The sequence below is a fragment of the Lepisosteus oculatus genome, chromosome 11 (genome assembly GCF_040954835.1).
Source record: "Lepisosteus oculatus isolate fLepOcu1 chromosome 11, fLepOcu1.hap2, whole genome shotgun sequence".
Taxonomy (NCBI): Eukaryota; Metazoa; Chordata; class Actinopteri; order Semionotiformes; family Lepisosteidae; genus Lepisosteus; species Lepisosteus oculatus.
Genome location: NC_090706.1, coordinates 32,964,041 through 32,983,218, shown reverse-complemented (window position 1 = coordinate 32,983,218; position 19,178 = coordinate 32,964,041). Strand labels below are relative to the sequence as shown.

General features: G+C 40.4%; 5 protein-coding genes across 5 annotated transcripts in view; all 5 read right to left on the bottom strand.

Moving 5' to 3' along the window:
- The window catches only part of LOC102689599 (protocadherin gamma-C5-like), a 211,921-nt gene that overhangs the window by 186,731 nt on the left and 6,012 nt on the right, over positions 1–19,178 (bottom strand). The gene's annotated exons all lie outside the window — the stretch shown is intronic.
- Positions 3,335–5,584, bottom strand: LOC138241896 (protocadherin gamma-B1). Its single transcript, XM_069196146.1, has 2 exons — positions 4,766–5,584; positions 3,335–3,461 (listed from the first exon to the last, which is right to left on the bottom strand). Exons 1-2 carry the CDS (start codon positions 5,582–5,584, stop codon positions 3,426–3,428), a joined length of 855 nt encoding a protein of 284 aa, XP_069052247.1. The 3' UTR covers positions 3,335–3,425.
- On the bottom strand, positions 5,587–9,733 carry LOC102685529 (protocadherin beta-15-like). Its single transcript, XM_006632000.3, has 2 exons — positions 7,331–9,733; positions 5,587–5,667 (listed from the first exon to the last, which is right to left on the bottom strand). Exons 1-2 carry the CDS (start codon positions 9,731–9,733, stop codon positions 5,587–5,589), a joined length of 2,484 nt encoding a protein of 827 aa, XP_006632063.3.
- Positions 9,725–14,016, bottom strand: LOC102685325 (protocadherin beta-16-like). The gene is made up of 2 exons (XM_015349749.2): positions 11,602–14,016; positions 9,725–9,811 (listed from the first exon to the last, which is right to left on the bottom strand). The coding sequence occupies exons 1-2, from the start codon at positions 14,014–14,016 to the stop codon at positions 9,755–9,757; spliced, it is 2,472 nt and encodes an 823-aa protein (XP_015205235.2). The 3' UTR covers positions 9,725–9,754.
- On the bottom strand, positions 13,989–17,829 carry LOC102685127 (protocadherin beta-15-like). Its single transcript, XM_069196145.1, has 2 exons — positions 15,242–17,829; positions 13,989–14,097 (listed from the first exon to the last, which is right to left on the bottom strand). The coding sequence occupies exons 1-2, from the start codon at positions 17,654–17,656 to the stop codon at positions 14,071–14,073; spliced, it is 2,442 nt and encodes an 813-aa protein (XP_069052246.1). The 5' UTR covers positions 17,657–17,829; the 3' UTR covers positions 13,989–14,070.

Below are 19,178 nucleotides of genomic sequence, written 5' to 3'. Positions count from 1 at the left end.
GGGAAGAGACGTCTTCTGCAGAACCATTGACTTGTTCTTGTTTACAGGCTTCATTCTGGGGACTTTTAAAAGCATGATCGACTGGTAGCGTGTTCTCATTGTAAGATCTTACAAACTTGAAGTCGCTTGTGGCAGAACCTGTTGTTAAGAAAGCGTCATAGTTGTAGGAATGACGGAGTGTTCCCGAGCCCTCAACCTCGGCAAAATGTGTCGGAAAATATGCACCGGGCATGGCAACGGCACCGTCCAGCAATAACCTCGGTTTTCCTCTTCGGCAAAATCTGATTGTGACAATCAGAACGATGAAAGTGAAGAAAAAGAGCGAAACTGCAGCCAATGAAATAATCAAATAAACTGTTAAGTTTGAATCTCTCTCCTGAATAGCAGACATGTCTTTCAGTTCTGGTACTGCTGCCAAGTCGTCTGAAATGATTAAATATACAGAACACGTTGTCGAATATGAAGGCTGTCCGTTATCCTTCACTAAAATGATAAGGTTTTGCTTCATTGCGTCAGATTCAGAAATATCTCGCTTTGCCCTGATTTCTCCATTGTGGAGACCAATGGTAAAAAGTCCGGGATCAGTCGATTTCACTATCTGATATGACAGCCACGCGTTTTGACCCGAATCCGCATCTACAGCGATCACCTTGGAAACCAGAGAGCCCGCGTGAACAGCTCTGGGGACAACCTCGGTCATGAAAGAGCTCCCCGACTGAACAGGGTACAATATCTGAGGAGAATTATCGTTTTGATCTGTTATGAAGACACTCAGGGTGACGTTGCTGCTGAGTGAAGGATAACCATTGTCTGCAGCGACAACGAGCACCTGGAAGTCTCTGAACTGCTCATAATCAAACGCTCTGACAGCGTGTATCACCCCAGTGTCCCGGTTAATGGATAAAAAAGACGATACAGGAATCCCATTGACATCACTTGAAAACAAAGAATATGACACAGTGCCGTTCTGTTTCCAGTCAGGGTCTCTTGCTGTTACAGAACTAATGGACGAGCCTGGTGTGTTGTTTTCAGCCACATAGGCAGTATAAGACTGTTGGACAAACTCTGGTGCGTTGTCATTGATATCCGATATGTACAACTGCATAGTTTTAGAGGAAGAAAGAGGAGGGGAACCCTCATCTGTGGCAGTAATTGTTATGTTGTATTCTGAAACTTTCTCTCGGTCCAGTTCACCCTCAGTTACGAGAGAATAATAGTTTTTAATAGACGGGACTAACTTGAAAGGAACAGTCTGCTGAATAGAACAGCGGGCTTGACTGTTGGCTTCAGAATCTCTGTCCTGTACGTTTATGATGCCGACTTCTGTACCAGGTGAAGTGTTCTCGGGAATGGAGGTGCTTAAAGGTTTGAGAAATATAACAGGTGCGTTATCATTTACGTCAGTAATTTCAATTATAACCTTCGACTGAGAAGCTAACCCAGCTCCGTCTTTAGCCTGAATTCGAATTTCATAATATAATTCGTCTTCGAAATCGATAGGGCCAGTTACTTTAATTTCTCCGGTTTTGTGATCAAGATCGAACAGTTTCGCTGCTTTATCAGAAATACGAATAAATTCATACGTCACTTCTCCATTTGTCCCCTCGTCTAAATCTCTTGCGCTAACTTTTGCTACGACTGCATCCAAGGGTGAATTTTCCGCAAGATTGACTTTATATATACCCTGGCTAAACACAGGGATATTGTCATTAATATCCACCACTATGACCTGTATAGCTACAGTACCGGTCTTCCGTGGAGTTCCTCCATCTGATGCAATAAGTAACAAAGTAATCTCCTGCTGCTTCTCTCTGTCCAGTTCTTTCTCTAATACCAGTTCACCGTATTTACCTCCGTCTGGACTGGTATGAACAGCAAAAGCAAAGTTTTCATTTTCATTAAGTGCATAGCTTTGTACTGAATTCAGTCCTATATCTGGGTCGTGGGCCTCGTTCACTGGGTAGCGGGTCCCTATAGCTGCTGACTCCGTAATGTCTAGCTTAATGAGATCCTTAGGAAATCTCGGTGAATTATCATTTATATCTTGGATTTGAACAACTATACGATGCAACTCCAGTGGATTTTCCAGTACAAGCTCAAAATTTAAAACACATGTAGCCTTTTGAGCGCATAGCTCCTCTCTGTCTATTCTTCCTGCAATAGTCAAATCGCCGGTGTCCAGATTAAAGTCACAGTACTGTCGGCTCCCTTTAAAATCTACACGGGCATTGCGGGCTTTAATTTGTTTAACATCGAGTCCTAAATCACGCATTAGATTCCCAATCACAGACCCGCGTTTCATTTCTTCTGGAATAGAATAGTTTACATCTCCAGCACTGATATGCAAGATTACGAAAAAGAAAACAAAACAATGTACCTCCCTTGAAACAGAGAATCCTTTGTATTCCAGGCCCATATTGAATCGATAGGAGATGCTTATTTTTCACTTTATTCCAATTGCATATTTGTCATACGTATTTCCCATATAGAATCGCGTCGGTCTTTGATTACAACGAAGTCCGGAATGTAAAAAACGTTGATAGAATCCGACTGGTTCAGAGGTTTGCGCTGTTAATCGGGTAAGGCGTCTGCCACTGTACCATGTATCTGTACAGTGGGAGCGAATGTGGATTTTACTCCCCCTTGTTGGTGAATAGCGACACCATGAGTTGTACTATAAAGCTACAGAACCTGTATTTGCAATTACTGCAAGAGTATTAGTAGCAGAAGCAGTAGTAATTTAATAAAACATAAGTATAGTAATACCTAGTAATTGACCTAACAGGCGATTAAAGTTCTTCACAACACGTGGAATCTTGAAACAACAGCCTTATGAAATCGGTTTTCAGGGGAAAAAACACCGCATAGCTTAATAACATGAGCATTGCACCTTGAAACGCTTAGCGAAGTGTTTGCGTAGAAAAACTTTTTAAAATGGTCTAATAACCACATTACATACATTTTCTTATTGTTTAGTTGTTATACCCCTTTTCAAAATATTGGTAATATCAAAATGATGATGGTGATGATGCTGACTCAGTATATACTACTGTACCTTTTATTTAGTAAGAAATTGTAGGACTATCAAAAAGTAAAGAACCACGAATTCAACATTAAATGTTCTGAAATTATCGATAACAAAAGAAACGGTTACATAAGTGAAGCTAATGTTTCCTACCTGACATGCCACTTCAGTTCCATCATTTATCATCCCTTTCCCATCTCCCTCTTCGTTTCCCTTCATTTTGATTGCATAATCAACGGGTAAAGTGTTCTCAGTGTAAGAGCTGACGAACTTGAAGTCGCTCGTGGCAGAGCCCGTTGTTAAGAAAGCGTCATAGTTGTAAGAATGACGCAGAGTTCCAGAGCCCTCGACTTCCGCATAGTTGGGTGGGAAAAACGCACCGGGAATGGCGACTGCACTGTCAAGAAACATCCTGGGCTTTCCTCCACTGCAAAACCTGACCGCCAGAATAATTGTAATGAAAATCAGAAAAAGAAAAGAAACTGCAGCCAGAGCGATAATCAAATACACTGTTAATTTTGAATTGCTGTTCTCGGCGGGTAAATCTCTCATTTCATGTAATTCTGCCAAGTTATCTGAAATGATTAAATAAACAGAGCACGTAGTAGAATAAGAGGGTTGTCCATTGTCCTTCACCAGGATGACGAGGTTTTGCTTCACTGCGTCAGATTCATAAAGATCACGTTTTATCCTGATTTCTCCATTGTGCAGATCAATAACGAAAAGTCCCAGATCCGTCGATTTCACTATCTGATATGACAGCCACGCGTTTTGTCCAGAGTCGGCATCGACTGCGATTACCTTGGACACTAGGGACCCCACATTAGCAGTTTTGGGGACCAAGTCAGTCATAAAAGAGGTCCCCGACTGAACAGGGTATAATATCTGTGGAGGATTATCGTTTAGATCTGTAATGAAGACACTCAAAGTTACATTGCTGCTTAGCTGTGGTGAGCCATTGTCCTTGGCAACTATTTTAACTTTGAAGTCTCTGAACTGCTCATAATCAAATGACCTGACAGCATGTATCACCCCACTGTCCCGGTTAATTGATAAAAAAGAAGTTACTGGCATCCCGTTGACCTCACTGGGAAATATTGAATAGGAGACTGTACCATTCTGATTCCAGTCCGGATCTATAGCTATAACAGAGCAAATGGAAGACCCTGGGATATTATTCTCCGAAACATAAGCAACGTATGATTGTTGATTGAATGTCGGATGATTGTCATTAACATCAGAAACTGAAAACCGAAGTATCTTAAAAGAAGAAAGAGACAAGGTTCCCTCGTCGGTTGCAGTAATTGTGATATTGTATTCTGAAACTGTTTCACGGTCCAGTTCCGTTTCAGTAACCAAAGAATAATAATTTTTAATTGATGGGACTAGTCTGAACGGAATATGTTGAGGAATCGAACATGTAACCTTGCTGTTTTCCTCAGAGTCCCGGTCTTGTACATTTATAATAGCAACTTCTGTGCCAGGCGAAACGTTTTCGGGAATTGGATTGATCAGAGATTTTATATAAATAACAGGAGGATTGTCATTTAAGTCAGTAATTTGAATAATGACTTTGCTTTGTGAGGCCAGTCCAGCTCCGTCTTTGGCTTGAATGCGGATTTCAAAGACTGAACTCTCTTCAAAATCAATCGGTCCTTTTACAAGAATCTCTCCCGTTCTGCGATCAATCCGAAATAATTGTTTAGCTTTGTCAGAGATATGACTGAATGCATAAATTACCTCTCCATTTGCGCCCTCGTCTTTATCCGTGGCACTAACTCTCACAACAAATGTGTCTTCTGGTGAATTTTCGGTGAGACTGACTTTATAGACGGCCTGTGTAAACACGGGGACATTGTCATTTGAATCTAACACAGTAACTTGTATAACCGCAGTACCAGACTTCTGAGGATTACCTCCGTCTACAGCAGTCAGCAACAAAGACAGTTCGTGCTGCTTTTCTCGATCCAATTCAGTCTCCAATACGATTTCGCCGTATTTACCTCCGTCAGGGCTAGACTGAACAGCTAAAACGAAATGATCATTTGAACTAAGTACATAACTCTGCAGCGAATTGATTCCAATGTCTGAATCGTGGGCCTCATCCACAGGAAAACGAGTTCCTTTGACGGCCGATTCCCTTATTTCCAATTTTATAGTGTCCATAGGAAATTTTGGTGCATTGTCATTTATGTCTTGAATTTCGACTACAATACGATGCAGCTCCAAAGGATTTTCTAGGACAAACTCAAAATCTAGAGCACATGAAGCCTTTTGTCCACACAGCTCTTCCCTGTCTATCCTTTCATTCACAAGCAAATCTCCTGTATCCATGCTAATATCACAGTACCTTTTGCCTCCTTGAAAATCTATGCGGGGTTTCCGAGCTGCGGCTTTTTTGCTATCCAGTCCCAGATCTTGAGCTAGACTTCCAATAAGAGATCCGATTTTCATTTCCTCCGGTACAGAGTATCTAACGTCAGCAAGAGACCCGAGCACGGCCACAAAAGACAAGATGAAACAATGTACCTGACAGGAACCGAAGACTTTATATTCCATCCCTACTCCTTGTCGACTCTCCTTTTTCTATTGTATTCCTTTTCGGATTTTCGGCACGATTCGTCGCTTTTGCGGTCTTCAGACTTCAGTTTTACGCGATGACAGAACGAATAAGGAAAACGGGTAAGAAGCTTAGAGGAACTATGGTGATGTGAGCCCTGTGCTTTAGTGTGGTGTAACTGGGAGTTTTTGAGTTCTGGTGCCTGCTTGGTAAATAGTGACACAGTGCGTTATAATCGAGAATTGCGTCCTTATATGTGAAATAAATTATTCTGCCATTATATTTATCACTAACTGATGTGTCTTTTTAGGATTTTAAAGTTTTAGAACAACCGGGTGCATTAAATAATAAGGTCTCATAAGTTCCGAAACTTCTTAGGACATCATTTCTGAACCGCAATAATAATAATTTAAAACGGCTTGTTTCACATTGTAAAGCACATTTAAAGCGCCTCACACATGCACACTAATCGACTGTTTTAGGGTCACATTGCTTATTCGTATACTCATAATTCAAATTATTTAATATCGCGAACATTAAAGCGTAACTTAAAATGCACAAATCGATTAATAACGAAATTCAGCAATTCAGGTGCAAAAAAAGAAATAGGCTCCACGCAATATTTATTTCCGATAATCTCGTACAAATCTTGAAAAAATAGCTCAATTAGAAAAAAACAGCTTTTTGTCAAAAACAAGAGGTTATTTATTATGTACTGTATGTATTCAATCCCAGTGACCGGAGAAAGATATCCTCTACGTTTGCATATTGTAGTCTTGTCTTTATAGTTCAAACTCCCACAGAGTGAACAGCAACAAAGGATATCTTATTAAATAGTGAAATACTCAAATGGAATGTATTTAAATTGATTACTTTAACTTCAAAAAGAAATTCAACTGTAAACATTTTACATATTATATGCAATCCCACCTTCTGTTCAGTACGCACAAAGCGATCAAACTCTCGTTATCTCTCAGTTCTTAGATACTATACACAATCTTGTTTACGTTGTGCGTGTACACTATACTGTACACTTACAATCTTGTTTACGTTGTGCGTGTACACTATACTGTACACTTACAATCTTGTTTACGTTGCCCCCGAGTTTCTCTTCCAGTATGTGCTTTTTTATTGTTATTTTCTTAAATTAGTATATTTTTTACATTACTGTAGCTTCGCAATCGTTCCTTGACGCATGCATGCATGTACGTTTTATACAGTAAACTCTTTGTCGCCGCCCAGATAATGAAGTCTGTAAGCGAAGCATAATAATGCACACAGTACATAATGCCAAACCTACCTTATTGACCTTACGCACGATCCAGCTACAGTGTAAGTTACAACAAATTACTGACAACACAGAACAAAACTGATTTAAGATTGCAAAACAACTGACTTGTAAATCCATAACAGTACACAGACAAAGGTGAGAAGCGATCACAATAAAGATCTCAGATATCTTTAAAACGTAGCTTTAAAAGTTTCATTCCTTTTGTTTCCTCATAAACAAAAAAGATCGTTTAAAAAAGGAATCACAAATAGGGAGAATTATTGAATTCCATACAAAATAAATGTAAACGAGCAATTTGTGATACAGCGAATCAATGCTCCATGCCGATTTATAACGATACGTTTAATTATTGACGTATCACATTACGAAAATTAATAATAAAAGAGTACATTTTAACATATTAGTGGAGACATAACCTGTAAATACACAATACAAAAAATAAAAGGATAACTACCTGTAATGACTCTTCAGTTCCATTCTGCACATCCAGCTCAGGGGATCCATTTTTATTTATTTTACAATCTGCAGGCAACGTGTTCTCATTGTATGATCTGACGAACTTGAAGTCGCTTGTGCTGGAGCCGGTTGTTAAGAAAGCGTCATAGTTGTATGAATGACGCAGCGTTCCCGTCCCCACAACGTCTGCATAGCTGGTTGGGAAATATGCGCTGGGGATAGCAACTGCACCGTCCAGCAACAACCTGCGTTTTCCCCTTTGACAAAATCTGACTGCAATGATTACTACAATAAAAGTGAGGAAAAAGAATGAAACTGCAGCCAATGAAATAATCAAAATTACTGTCAAGTGCGTATTGTTCTCCCGAGTGGATATATCTTTCAGTTCTGGCACATCAGCCAAATTATCTGAAATTAATAAATAAACAGAACATGTTGTCGAATGAGAGGGTTGTCCATTGTCCTTCACCAGGATGACGAGGTTTTGCTTCATTGCGTCAGAATCAGAAATATCTCGCTTTGCCCTGATTTCTCCATTGTGGAGACCAATAGTGAAAAGTCCCGGATCCGTCGATTTCACTATCTGATATGACAGCCACGCGTTTTGTCCAGAATCTGCATCGACAGCGATCACCTTGGAAACCAGAGAGCCCGCGCGGGCTGCTTTGGGGACAACCTCAGTCATGAAAGAGCTCCCCGACTGAACAGGGTACAATATCTGAGGAGAATTATCGTTTTGATCCGTTACAAAAACACTCACAGTCACATTGCTGCTTAGCTGTGGAGAACCACTGTCTTTGGCAACAACGTGTACTTTGAAGTTTCTCAGCTTCTCGTAGTCAAATGGTTTGACAGCGTGTATCACACCATTGTCTCTATTAATAGATAAAAGTGATGCTACAGGCGCCCCATTTATGTCTTCAGACATCAAGGAGTATGAAACAGTGCCATTCTGTAGCCAGTCGGGGTCACTTGCAATAATAGAACATATGGATATTCCTGGAGTGTTATTTTCAGTCACAAACGTACTGTACGATTGTTGACTAAAAATCGGCGCATTGTCATTTGTATCTGAAATACGTAACTGTAAGGTTTTTGAAGAGGAAAGTGGAGGGATACCCTCGTCTGTAACGGTAATTGTAATGTTGTATTCTGAAACGTCTTCACGATCTAGTATGCCTTCAGTTACCAAGGAGTAATAATTTTTGATAGAGGGTTTTAATCTGAATGGTGCGTTTTCCTGAATGGAGCAACTAACTTTACTATTGGTGCCAGAGTCTTTGTCTTGTATATTTATGATAGCTACTTCCGTGCCGGATGGAGAGTTCTCGGGAATAGGAGTGTTCAGAGATTTAATCAATACTGCTGGTGCGTTGTCATTTATGTCAGTAATGTGAACAAGCACTTTGCAATGTGCTGCCTGTCCAGCTCCATCTTCTGCTCTAATGCGAAATTCAAAGAATGGGGCCTCTTCAAAATCTATAGGTCCTGTCACTTTAATTTCTCCTTTTATGTTATCAATAGCGAAGGAATTTTTAGCTTTGTCTGGTACGTGAGTAAATTCATATGTTACTTCACCATATGGACCCTCGTCTTCATCGTTCGCAGTTACCTGGACTACAACTGTATCCAAGGGAGCGTTTTCATCCAGACTGACTTTATAGACGGCCTGTGTAAACACGGGCACATTGTCATTGGCGTCCAGCACGGTGACTTGGATAACTGCAGTACCAGAGCGCTGTGGTGTGCCTCCATCATATGCAGTCAGGATTAAGGAAACCTCTGCCTGCTTTTCACGATCCAGTTCGTTTTCTAAAACTATCTCACAGTATTTACCCCTGTCCGCGCTCGTGTGTACAGCCAACACAAAATGGTCATTTGCGGCCAGCGCGTAGCTCTTCACCGAATTGATTCCTATATCTGAATCGTGGGCCTCATCAACCGAGAAGCGAGCTCCTCTGTCTGCAGATTCTCTTATCTCCCGTTTTAAAACATCTCTGGGAAAAACGGGTGAGTTATCGTTAATGTCTTGAATTTCCAGTATTATACGATGCAATTCGAAAGGATTTTCAAGAAACAGCTCAAAATTCAGAGCACACGAAGGCCTTTGCCCGCAAAGTTGCTCCCTGTCTATCCTTTCATTCACAATCAGTTCGCCGGTTTCCAGTTTGATATCGCAATACCGTCTACTCTCTTGAAAATCAATGCGGGCTCTCCGAGCTCTCAAAGCTTCAACATTGAGTCCCAGATCCTCTGTAAGCTTTCCGATCACGAATCCGCGCTTCATTTCCTCCAGAACAGAGTAGCTAATATCTCCTAAACATAGCTGAATGATAACAGTAAAGAAGGCAAGACAGTATACCTGCTGTGGTAGGAAGTCCCTTTTGTTTTTCATCTTCATCTCCAGGTTTGTTGCTCTTCTCTATAACTGCCCTTCTATTTTATTCATGGATTGTTCTCCTTTATTTTCGAGCGAATACTTTTTTTCCAGCAAACACAAAGAAAGAGAATAAACCCAGCCGTCTCACCGACTTAAAATGATTACTATCCGGCCGAGCGCTTACGAACGGAGAAGTGGGAGGATTTTCATTTTTATCTCCCTTGTTGTTAAATAGCGACACGTTGCGTTGCACTTGAAAACAGCAGACAATCTGTGCTGTTCAACTCCACTCTAAGATGACACACAGCGCGGGAGATAATATTTCACACGGCTGGCGGAAACACTTAACAGGGCATGTGGTTTTACCCCTCTGAAAATACGCTTCATTCGTAAAAACAATGTACGAATTACCCTCCTATGAAATATTGTTTATTGTTTTGAAACATCCATACCTGTTTATTTCCCAAACATGCCAACATATAAAAATACAGACAATACAATGTAAATCAATATCCTGTTGTACAGCTTTGACTGGTTCAGTATAGAAGCATATTAAAATCAGTATATCGGTATACTCTGTATATCTCTGTTATAAGACTTAACAGGGTTGCAGGTTATCGCCCTTTGGCGTGTATTTGTATTTCCTAACGGAATACGCAGAGTTACTGAACAGGACAGCAACATCAAAGCTTGACTATACCTTTCGTGTTCAAACAGGAAATTAGGCATTTTTTGTTAAAAACAAAACAAAAAGCACACTTAACCCTCCATCTACTCTTTTCAGTAACTGCTTTACGCTTACATTGTATCAGTGCGCCTGATCCCAGTGTGGGAGATACAGAACGAAAGCGGGATTCCATTCAACAGGACGCTAGCCCGACGCAGGGCACACATACTGTACATCAGTCACACCGGTGCAAACGGGCCGCATTCCAGAGACGCCAGTTAACCAAAACACCCTGTCTTTGGCCTGGGAGAGAAAACCGGACCACTCCTAAATGAGCAAACTCCAACACGGGGAGAAACGGCAGACACAAACAAAAGGCGTTCCAGGCCGAAATAGACGCCTGGACCCAGCTGTGAGGCGGCACAACCCAAACTACCACGCAACCCTGCCGCCCAACAGAAAGAAAAAAAACCACGGAGAAAGCTAATACCGCAAAATGAGAATAAAACCATTATAATACTTTGCGAAAGCAGCACCGTTCTTGTATATACTTTGAGGAAATCTGATTCTTAGCCCAATCTCCAGCACACTGTCAAATGCAATGACTTCCTCTTTCAGAAGACTGGCAGTTAGGCAGCAAAAAACTAGTACATTATGACTAAGCTATGAATAAAGCTTCTGTTGTTGGAAATGTACGATAATTTCTGACTCCTGTCTGCACCTACTAGAACACCGAACCTTATGTACTGTACAGCTTTCATTGTTCTATTTAGTAAATATTTGAAAACAAACTTATTTTCATTTGAAATTACAGGCTCGCTGTCCCTTTCTTGTATATTACTTTCTTTAGTACCAAAACCGAGACACGTGTTAAGGTTCTCTAACAGTATATTTTCACTAAAATATGTGACTAAATTAATTTACAACTAAAAAGGTCCGATATATGAAATAAAGTATTGTTAACGGTAGTAATAGTTGTAGTAATATGAGAAATTAGAAAGAAAAAGCATTAGGAAATCCAGTAATAATTACAAATCAAAAAGTACAGACGATAAAAACATTAAATGACGCATTGAATTTACTCAATATTACATACGATACATTTTGAACTGATTATTACAGTAAACAGCTTATTCATAAAGAACTCTGGGTAACTTTATTAAATACTGTTCCTCGATTTAAAAAATCAATGTGCATAATAAACAAAATTAAAGATAAATACCTGTGACGATTCTTCTGATAGGTTTCCAGAATTACATTGCTGTTCATTCGGTATCTTTTCACCTGTTTTGTAAGTTTGCTCAACCGGTAAAGTGTTCTCATTGTAAGTCCTGGCGAATTTGAAGTCGCTCGTGGCAGAGCCTGTTGTTAAGAAAGCGTCATAGTTGTAAGAATGACGCAGAGTTCCAGAACCCTCGACTTCCGCATAATTGGGTGGGAAAAACGCACCGGGAATGGCGACTGCACTGTCAAGAAACATCCTGGGCTTCTCTCCCCGGCAAAATCTGACCGCCAGAATAATTGTAATGAAAATAAAAAAAAGGGATGTAACTGCAGCCAGAGCGATAATCAAATACGTAGTTGTGTTTGACATTTTCTCTGAGTGGGTATTGAGATTATTCAGTTCTGAATTAAAGTCTAACACGTCATCAGAAATCAATAAATTCATAACACACGTGGACGAATGAGGGGGTTGTCCATTGTCCTTCACCAACACAACAACGTTCTGCTTTATTTGATCAGACTCAGAGATATCCCGCTGTGTCCTAATTTCACCATTGTTGAGACCAATGCTGAAAAGTCCGGGGTCAGTCGATTTCACTATCTGATATGACAGCCACGCGTTTTGTCCAGAGTCGGCGTCCACTGCTATTACTTTGGAAACCAGGGATCTCGCTTGGGCAGATCTAGGTACCATTTCAGTCATAAAAGAGTTTCCTGACTGACTGGGATATAAAATCTGAGGAGAATTGTCATTCTGATCTGAAATGAAAACAGTCACAAATACATTGCTGCTGAGCTGCGGTGAACCATTATCTTTGGCTTCAACTTGTACATTGAAGTCTCTGAACTGCTCATAATCAAATGATCTGACAGCGTGTATCACCCCAGTGTCTCGGTTAATAGATACAAACGAGGATATCGGCAGTCCATTCAGCTCGCCGGGTATCAAAAAATACGAGACAGTCCCGTTTTGTTTCCAGTCGCTGTCTTTTGCCATAACAGAACAAATTGAAGAACCAGGAGTGTTATTTTCACTGACAAAGGCGCTGTATGATCGCCGATCAAATTCTGGAGGATTGTCATTCACATCGGAAATTGTTATTTGTAGGTTTTGAGAAGCTGAAAGGGGGGGTGAACCCTCGTCAGTGACAACAATTGTGATGTTGTATTCTGAAACGGCCTCTCGGTCCAGATGCTCTTCAGTTAACAAGGAGAAATAATTTTTAACTGAAGGCTTTAATTTAAAAGGGACATTCTGCTGAATGGAACATTGAGTCTTGCTGTTGCTCCCGGAGTCCTTGTCTTGAATGTTTATGATGGCTACCTCTGTACCAGGTGGAGAGTTTTCAGCAATAGGTGTGTTCAGAGATTTAATCATTATTACTGGAGCGTTGTCGTTCACATCGCCAACTTCCACGAGAACTTTGCAATGAGCTGCCTGTCCGGCTCCGTCTTTGGCTTTGATACGGATTTCATAAAAGGAAGATTCCTCAAAATCTAAAGGTCCTTTCACCTTAATTTCACCGCTAATCGGATCTATTCCAAACACAGTTTTATCTTTGCCTGAAATGTGGCTAATTTCATATGTTACTTCCCCATTTGCGCCCTCGTCTTTATCGTTCGCAGTTACTTGGACTACAACTGTATCCAAGGGAGCGTTTTCATCCAGACTGACTTTATAGACGGCCTGTGTAAACACGGGCACATTGTCATTGGCGTCCAGCACGGTGATTTGGATAACTGCAGTACCAGAGCGCTGTGGTGTGCCTCCATCATATGCAGTCAGGATTAAGGAAACCTCTGCCTGCTTTTCGCGGTCCAGTTCGTTTTCTAATACTATCTCACAGTATTTACCTCTGTCAGCGCTCGTGTGTACAGCCAACACAAAATGGTCATTTGCGGCCAGTGCGTAGCTCTTCACTGAATTTATTCCTATATCTGGGTCGTGGGCCTCATCGACTGAGAAGCGAGCTCCTCTGACTGCTGATTCTCTTATTTCCAGTTTTATAAAATCACTGGGAAATGCTGGTGCGTTGTCATTGATATCTTGCACTTCCACCACAATACGATGCAATTCCAAAGGGTGTTCAAGAAATAATTCAAAGATAATAGCACAGGAAGGCTTTTGACCGCATAGCTCCTCCCTATCTATCCTTTCATTCACGATTAATTCACCCGTTTCCATTCTGATATCACAATACTGTCTACTTTCTTGAAAATCTAAGCGAGCTTTCCGAGCAGATAGTTGTTTAAGATCGAGCCCCAGATCCTGTGCAAGTCTTCCAATCACGGCACCGCGTTTCATTTCCTCTGGAACAGAGTAACTAACATCTCCCGTACTGAAGTGAGCCATAACAACAAGGAAGGAGAAACAGCGTACCTGCCATAATACGGAGATCCCTTGTTTTGCCATTCCGTTTTCTAGGCCGACTGGATAAATTCCTGTAAAATGTTATCTTTGTATCCGTCACAGCTGGTTTTCATGCGCAAGTACCTGATATTTAGAAGGATAACGACCTTACTTCAGATGACACAAAGAAGAAAGCAATCTCAGCGCTTCTCAAACTAGAATAAGAGGAGCAGCTACTAAAACACAGCTTTGAATAAAGGGAACAGTGGGAGTATTAGTAAGTTGAAATGTCCAGCTGGTGAACAGCGACACATCGTGTTTTAAGAGAAAAAGTATCACAATTTGCCGATGTGCAATGCTTGGCACTCATGTAAGAGATGCATGTACTGTAGCAGTAGAGTTTTATAACATGCATAACTGGAGAACGGAACTGAAATATGTCACAGAATTGGTTCAAATGGGTAACAACGTCAGAGTGCGGACTACAAAGAAGCTAGCAGAGCCTAATTAGTTGAAAGGTTGACGCAAAACTCAACATTACAGTTGTTCAACGGCTTTGTTTTCTCTTTCTTTTGCTCTGTGTGGATTTAATCTCTTCTTATAATTTATAATGTATGCCTTGGGTTGCTATATAGAACCATGCCTCATTTGAAAAGGTTGAAAACAGTTGTACTACATATAAAAAATATGATGTGTTTTCGTATGTACATGCATATGCATATACATGTACTGTATATCCATCTTGTATCTATTCCGAATGCACAGTGCGAGTTTTAAAATGTATTTCACTTCGTGTCTTTTATACACCTAATTATATTTTCTAAAATTAATACTTTCATCTGTTACAGTTTCAAGACTCTGCGGATTACGTTTATATCCAAAATTGTCATCTTATTCTTTGAGAGACACAAATAAAATAACTAGCCGCTAAAGTTGCCACTGTGATGAGAGACTGTCTTCAAAACACAAAAGTGTGCACAGAAAATTAAGTATTGAGAGAAATTGGTAAAATACAGAAATAAACAATCTCAAGATCAATCGACGCGAAAATTGTGGATTTTCAGCGTTTTCCTATGAAATAATATTAAACATAATAACAAATCTGAAGATCGACAATAATCAGAAACACTGGAAAGGCAGGTAAACCGCATTTAAGACTTCCAACGGCACATATGTAAGTAGACAACGTTATAACATAAAAACAAGTTTCTGCGGTTACCCTTCGTGAAAAACACATGGCTAAATATGTACAAGGTAGCCGCAAAATATATAAAGAATACGTGCTTACCTCAACTGATTCATTTGATTCGCATCCAGTTCTACCTTCCGGGTCCATCGGTGAGTCTTCTGTAATTCTGCTTGGCTTGTCAACTGGTAAAGTGTGCTCATTGTAAGACTTCACGAACTTGAAGTCGCTCGTGGCAGAGCCCGTTGTTAAGAAGGCGTCATAGTTGTAAGAATGACGCAGAGTTCCAGAACCCTCGACTTCCGCATAGTTGGGTGGGAAATACGCACCGGGAATGGCGACTGCACTGTCAAGAAACATCCTGGGCTTTCCTCCCCGGCAAAACCTGACTGCCAGTATACTTATTATAAAGATAAGGAAAAGGAAAGAAACTGCAGCCAATGCGATAACCAAATACGCGGTCATGTTCGAAACATTCTCGGATTCTGTACTGTGACCTTTTATTTCTGAACTGTAATCCAATATATTATCAGAAATAAGCAAATTCACAGCACATGTCGAAGAAAGAGAAGGTTTTCCATTGTCCTTCACCAAGATAACAAGGTTTTGCTTCATGGCATCAAAATCAGAAATGTCCCGCTGTGTCCTGATCTCTCCATTGTGGAGACCAATAGTGAAAAGTCCCGGATCAGTCGACTTCACAATCTGATATGAGAGCCACGCGTTTTGTCCAGAGTCGGCGTCCACGGCTATTACTTTGGAAACCAGGGACCTCGCGTGAGCAAATCTGGGAACCATCTCCGTAATAAAAGTTTTCCCTGATTGAACAGGATACAAAATCTGTGGAGAATTATCATTCTGATCTGATATAAATATACTCACAGTAACGTTGTTACTGAGCTGTGGAGAGCCGTTGTCTTTGGCTATAACCTGCAATTTGAACTCTCTGAACTGCTCATAATCAAATGATCTGAGCGCATGTATCACCCCAGTGTCTCGGTTAATGGACACTAAGGAGGAAGTCGGCAGGCCACTGACTTCACTGGGAAACAGAAAATAGGAAACACTGCCGTTCTGTTTCCAGTCACTGTCTCTTGCCCTTACAGCACAAATGGACGAGCCAGGAGTGTTATTCTCACTGACAAAAACACTGTACGATGGCTGATCAAATACTGGTGGATTGTCATTCACATCTGAAATTGAGATCTGTAAGGCTTTGGAATCGGAAAGAGGCGGCGAGCCCTCGTCTGTAACAATAATTGTGAAGTTGTATTCTGAAACTACTTCACGATCCAGTTCCCCTTCAGTCACCAAGGAGTAAAAATTTTTAACAGTAGGTATTAACTTGAAAGGAACGTCTTGTTGAATGGAGCACACGACTTTATTGTTGACATCAGAGTCTTTGTCTTGAATGTTTATGATAGCAACCTCTGTGCCGAGAGGCGAGTTTTCAGCAATAGGTGTGTTCAAAGAATTGATAAACATTTTTGGAGCATTATCGTTGACATCTCCAACTTCCACGAGAACTTTGCAATGAGCTGCCTGCCCAGCTCCGTCTTTGGCTTTGATACGGATTTCAAAGAAGGAAGATTCCTCAAAATCTAAAGGCCCCTTCACCCTAATTTCACCGCTAATCGGATCTATACCAAACGAAGTTTTGTCTTTGCCAGAAATATGACTAATTTCATATGTTACCTCACCATATGCGCCCTCGTCTTCATCGTTCGCAGTTACCTGGACTACAACTGTATCCAAGGGAGCGTTTTCATCCAGACTGACTTTATAGACGGCCTGTGTAAACACGGGCACATTGTCATTGGCGTCCAGCACGGTGACCTGGATAACTGCAGTACCAGAGCGCTGTGGTGTGCCCCCATCGTATGCAGTCAGGATTAAGGAAACCTCTGCCTGCTTTTCACGATCCAGTTCGTTTTCTAATACTATCTCACAGTATTTACCCCTGTCAGCGCTCATGTGCACAGCCAACACAAAATTGTCATTTGGGGCCAGCGCGTAGCTCTTCACAGAATTGATTCCTATGTCCGGGTCGTGAGCCTCATCGACTGAAAAGCGAGCTCCTCTATCTGCTGATTCTCCTATTTCCAGCTTCATAAAATCAGTGGGAAATGCCGGTGCGTTGTCATTGATATCCTGAATTTCCACAATAATACGATGTAATTCCAAAGGCGTTTCAAGTAAAAGTTCAAAATTTAAAGCACAAGATGGCCTTTGCCCGCAAAGCTCTTCCCTGTCTATTCGTTCATTCACAATCAGTTCACCGGTTTCCAATTTGATATCACAATACCGCGTGCTGTCCTGTAAATGTATTCTTGCTCTGCGGGCTGATAGCTGTTTAATATCCAGCCCCAGATCTTGCGTAAGTCTTCCAATAACAGACCCGCGTTTCATTTCCTCTGGAACTGAGTAATGAATATCGCCTAAACATTCGCCAAACATTACAATGAAGAAGCAGAAACATTGTACCTGCCATGAATCAGAACTCCCTTTGTATTTCATCCTCGTTGTGTGACAAGTTGGACAAATGAATGTCCTACAGCCCCGTTCGTTTCTCCAGAGCTGATATTCTCGTGCAAATCCTTTCGATGTTGCAAGATGGAGTATTTCACCAGACGCAAACAAGCCCAAAACAAGTAAATGCTTTACAAAACTGAAATCTAACGGGAAGCTACCAACTGACTGATTTTACGCACTGAAACGGTGGGAGTGATACTCATCTTAAAGCCCTTTGTGGTGAACAGCGACACACTGCGTTTTTATTAGAAAACTCTCAATACTGAACAATTACTGTACCCTCACATGTGGATGAGCTACAGCGCAGTGCGTTCGTCGAGCAATATCCTCAATGATTCGTGATTGTTTTACTCTACCATTATTTATTTTTCCTAATGTAAGTGCTACCACAGTTTTTTTTCACTTAAAGTTCTTAGAAATATCCTAAGGGTAATGCCAGGCTGAAACTAAAAATGAACGAGTGACACATCCAGCGTTTAACCTGTGGAGGCCTGTAAAATATTCCTTTCATTTTCAGATGTGGAATTAAAATTCCACTATTTTCATTTTGTAATAACACACGAACACTACTTCAAATTCTCTCTATATATAGCAAAAATAAATATAATATATGCAGCTATAAAGATTATATATCGCTCATATGAATGGAATCATTTATCATTTAAACTGAAGAAACAAAATCAGTCATACAGCTAAATTATGTAACCATTAACCATTGTCGTATTATATATTTTCACAATAGCATCATTTTGGATTTATTTTAAATTCTATATGGATATATTTTTAAATGTATCTACCAAAACCTATTAAATTGTTTTTAATACAGTTCTACTACTTCTTATCCCTATAACCTAATAGCAATTTAAGAGTTTAACTTCCTTGCACGTTTCATAGCATAAACGTCTCATTCGTGTTTATGGCACAAACCCTTAAATAGGAGATGCAAAACGCGAAACTGTCAATATAAAGTGAGGTCGTTTTATAAGACAGGTGAAATCCATACACTAAATCAATGTTTATCTTGAATACTGAAAACCCTCAAAACACTTTCCAATAAGGGGTTAAAATGACAACGTCTTTGCGATCTTGTATTCGCAAATGCACGAACAGGATTCAAGACAACTTCTCAGACACGACGAAGAAATAAATGGAAACACCACAACATCGGATAAATACGTTCTCCTTCTTACTTGTAATGGAATAAAAGGATATTAAATCCATCAAAGTGATGAAAACGAAAAATAACTACAACTTTAAACATATAAACATAAAATGACAAAATAGCCAAATGTCAAGGATACTTTTAAAAATCATGATAAATACCTGACACGATACATCTGTTTCCTTCACCGTATTCTCTTCTCGGTCTTTGCTTGTTTGTTGATTAATCTGGTCAACGGGCAAAGTGTTCTCATTGTAAGATCTGGCGAACTTGAAGTCGCTCGTGGCAGAGCCCGTTGTTAAGAAAGCGTCATAGATATAAGAATGACGCAGAGTTTCAGAACCC

Bases quoted from the DNA above. Each gene is read 5' to 3' on its own strand.
- LOC138241896 (XM_069196146.1), bottom strand. From the start codon at position 5,584: ATGGAATATAAAGTCTTCGGTTCCTGTCAGGTACATTGTTTCATCTTG. The intron at 3,462-4,765 runs GTAATTTATGCA...TCTGGCGGTCAG, and splicing joins ACGAGGGCGCAAATGGAGAG to GTTTTGCAGTGGAGGAAAGC.
- LOC102685325 (XM_015349749.2), bottom strand. From the start codon at position 14,016: ATGGCAAAACAAGGGATCTCCGTATTATGGCAGGTACGCTGTTTCTCC. The intron at 9,812-11,601 runs GTATTTATCTTT...CTGGAAAAAAAG, and splicing joins TATCAGAAGAATCGTCACAG to TATTCGCTCGAAAATAAAGG.
- LOC102685127 (XM_069196145.1), bottom strand. From the start codon at position 17,656: ATGAAATACAAAGGGAGTTCTGATTCATGGCAGGTACAATGTTTCTGC. The intron at 14,098-15,241 runs GTAAGCACGTAT...TCTAAATATCAG, and splicing joins AATCAAATGAATCAGTTGAG to GTACTTGCGCATGAAAACCA.
- LOC102685529 (XM_006632000.3), bottom strand. From the start codon at position 9,733: ATGAAGATGAAAAACAAAAGGGACTTCCTACCACAGCAGGTATACTGT. The intron at 5,668-7,330 runs GTAGTTATCCTT...GTAAAACTGAAG, and splicing joins GAACTGAAGAGTCATTACAG to TCTGAAGACCGCAAAAGCGA.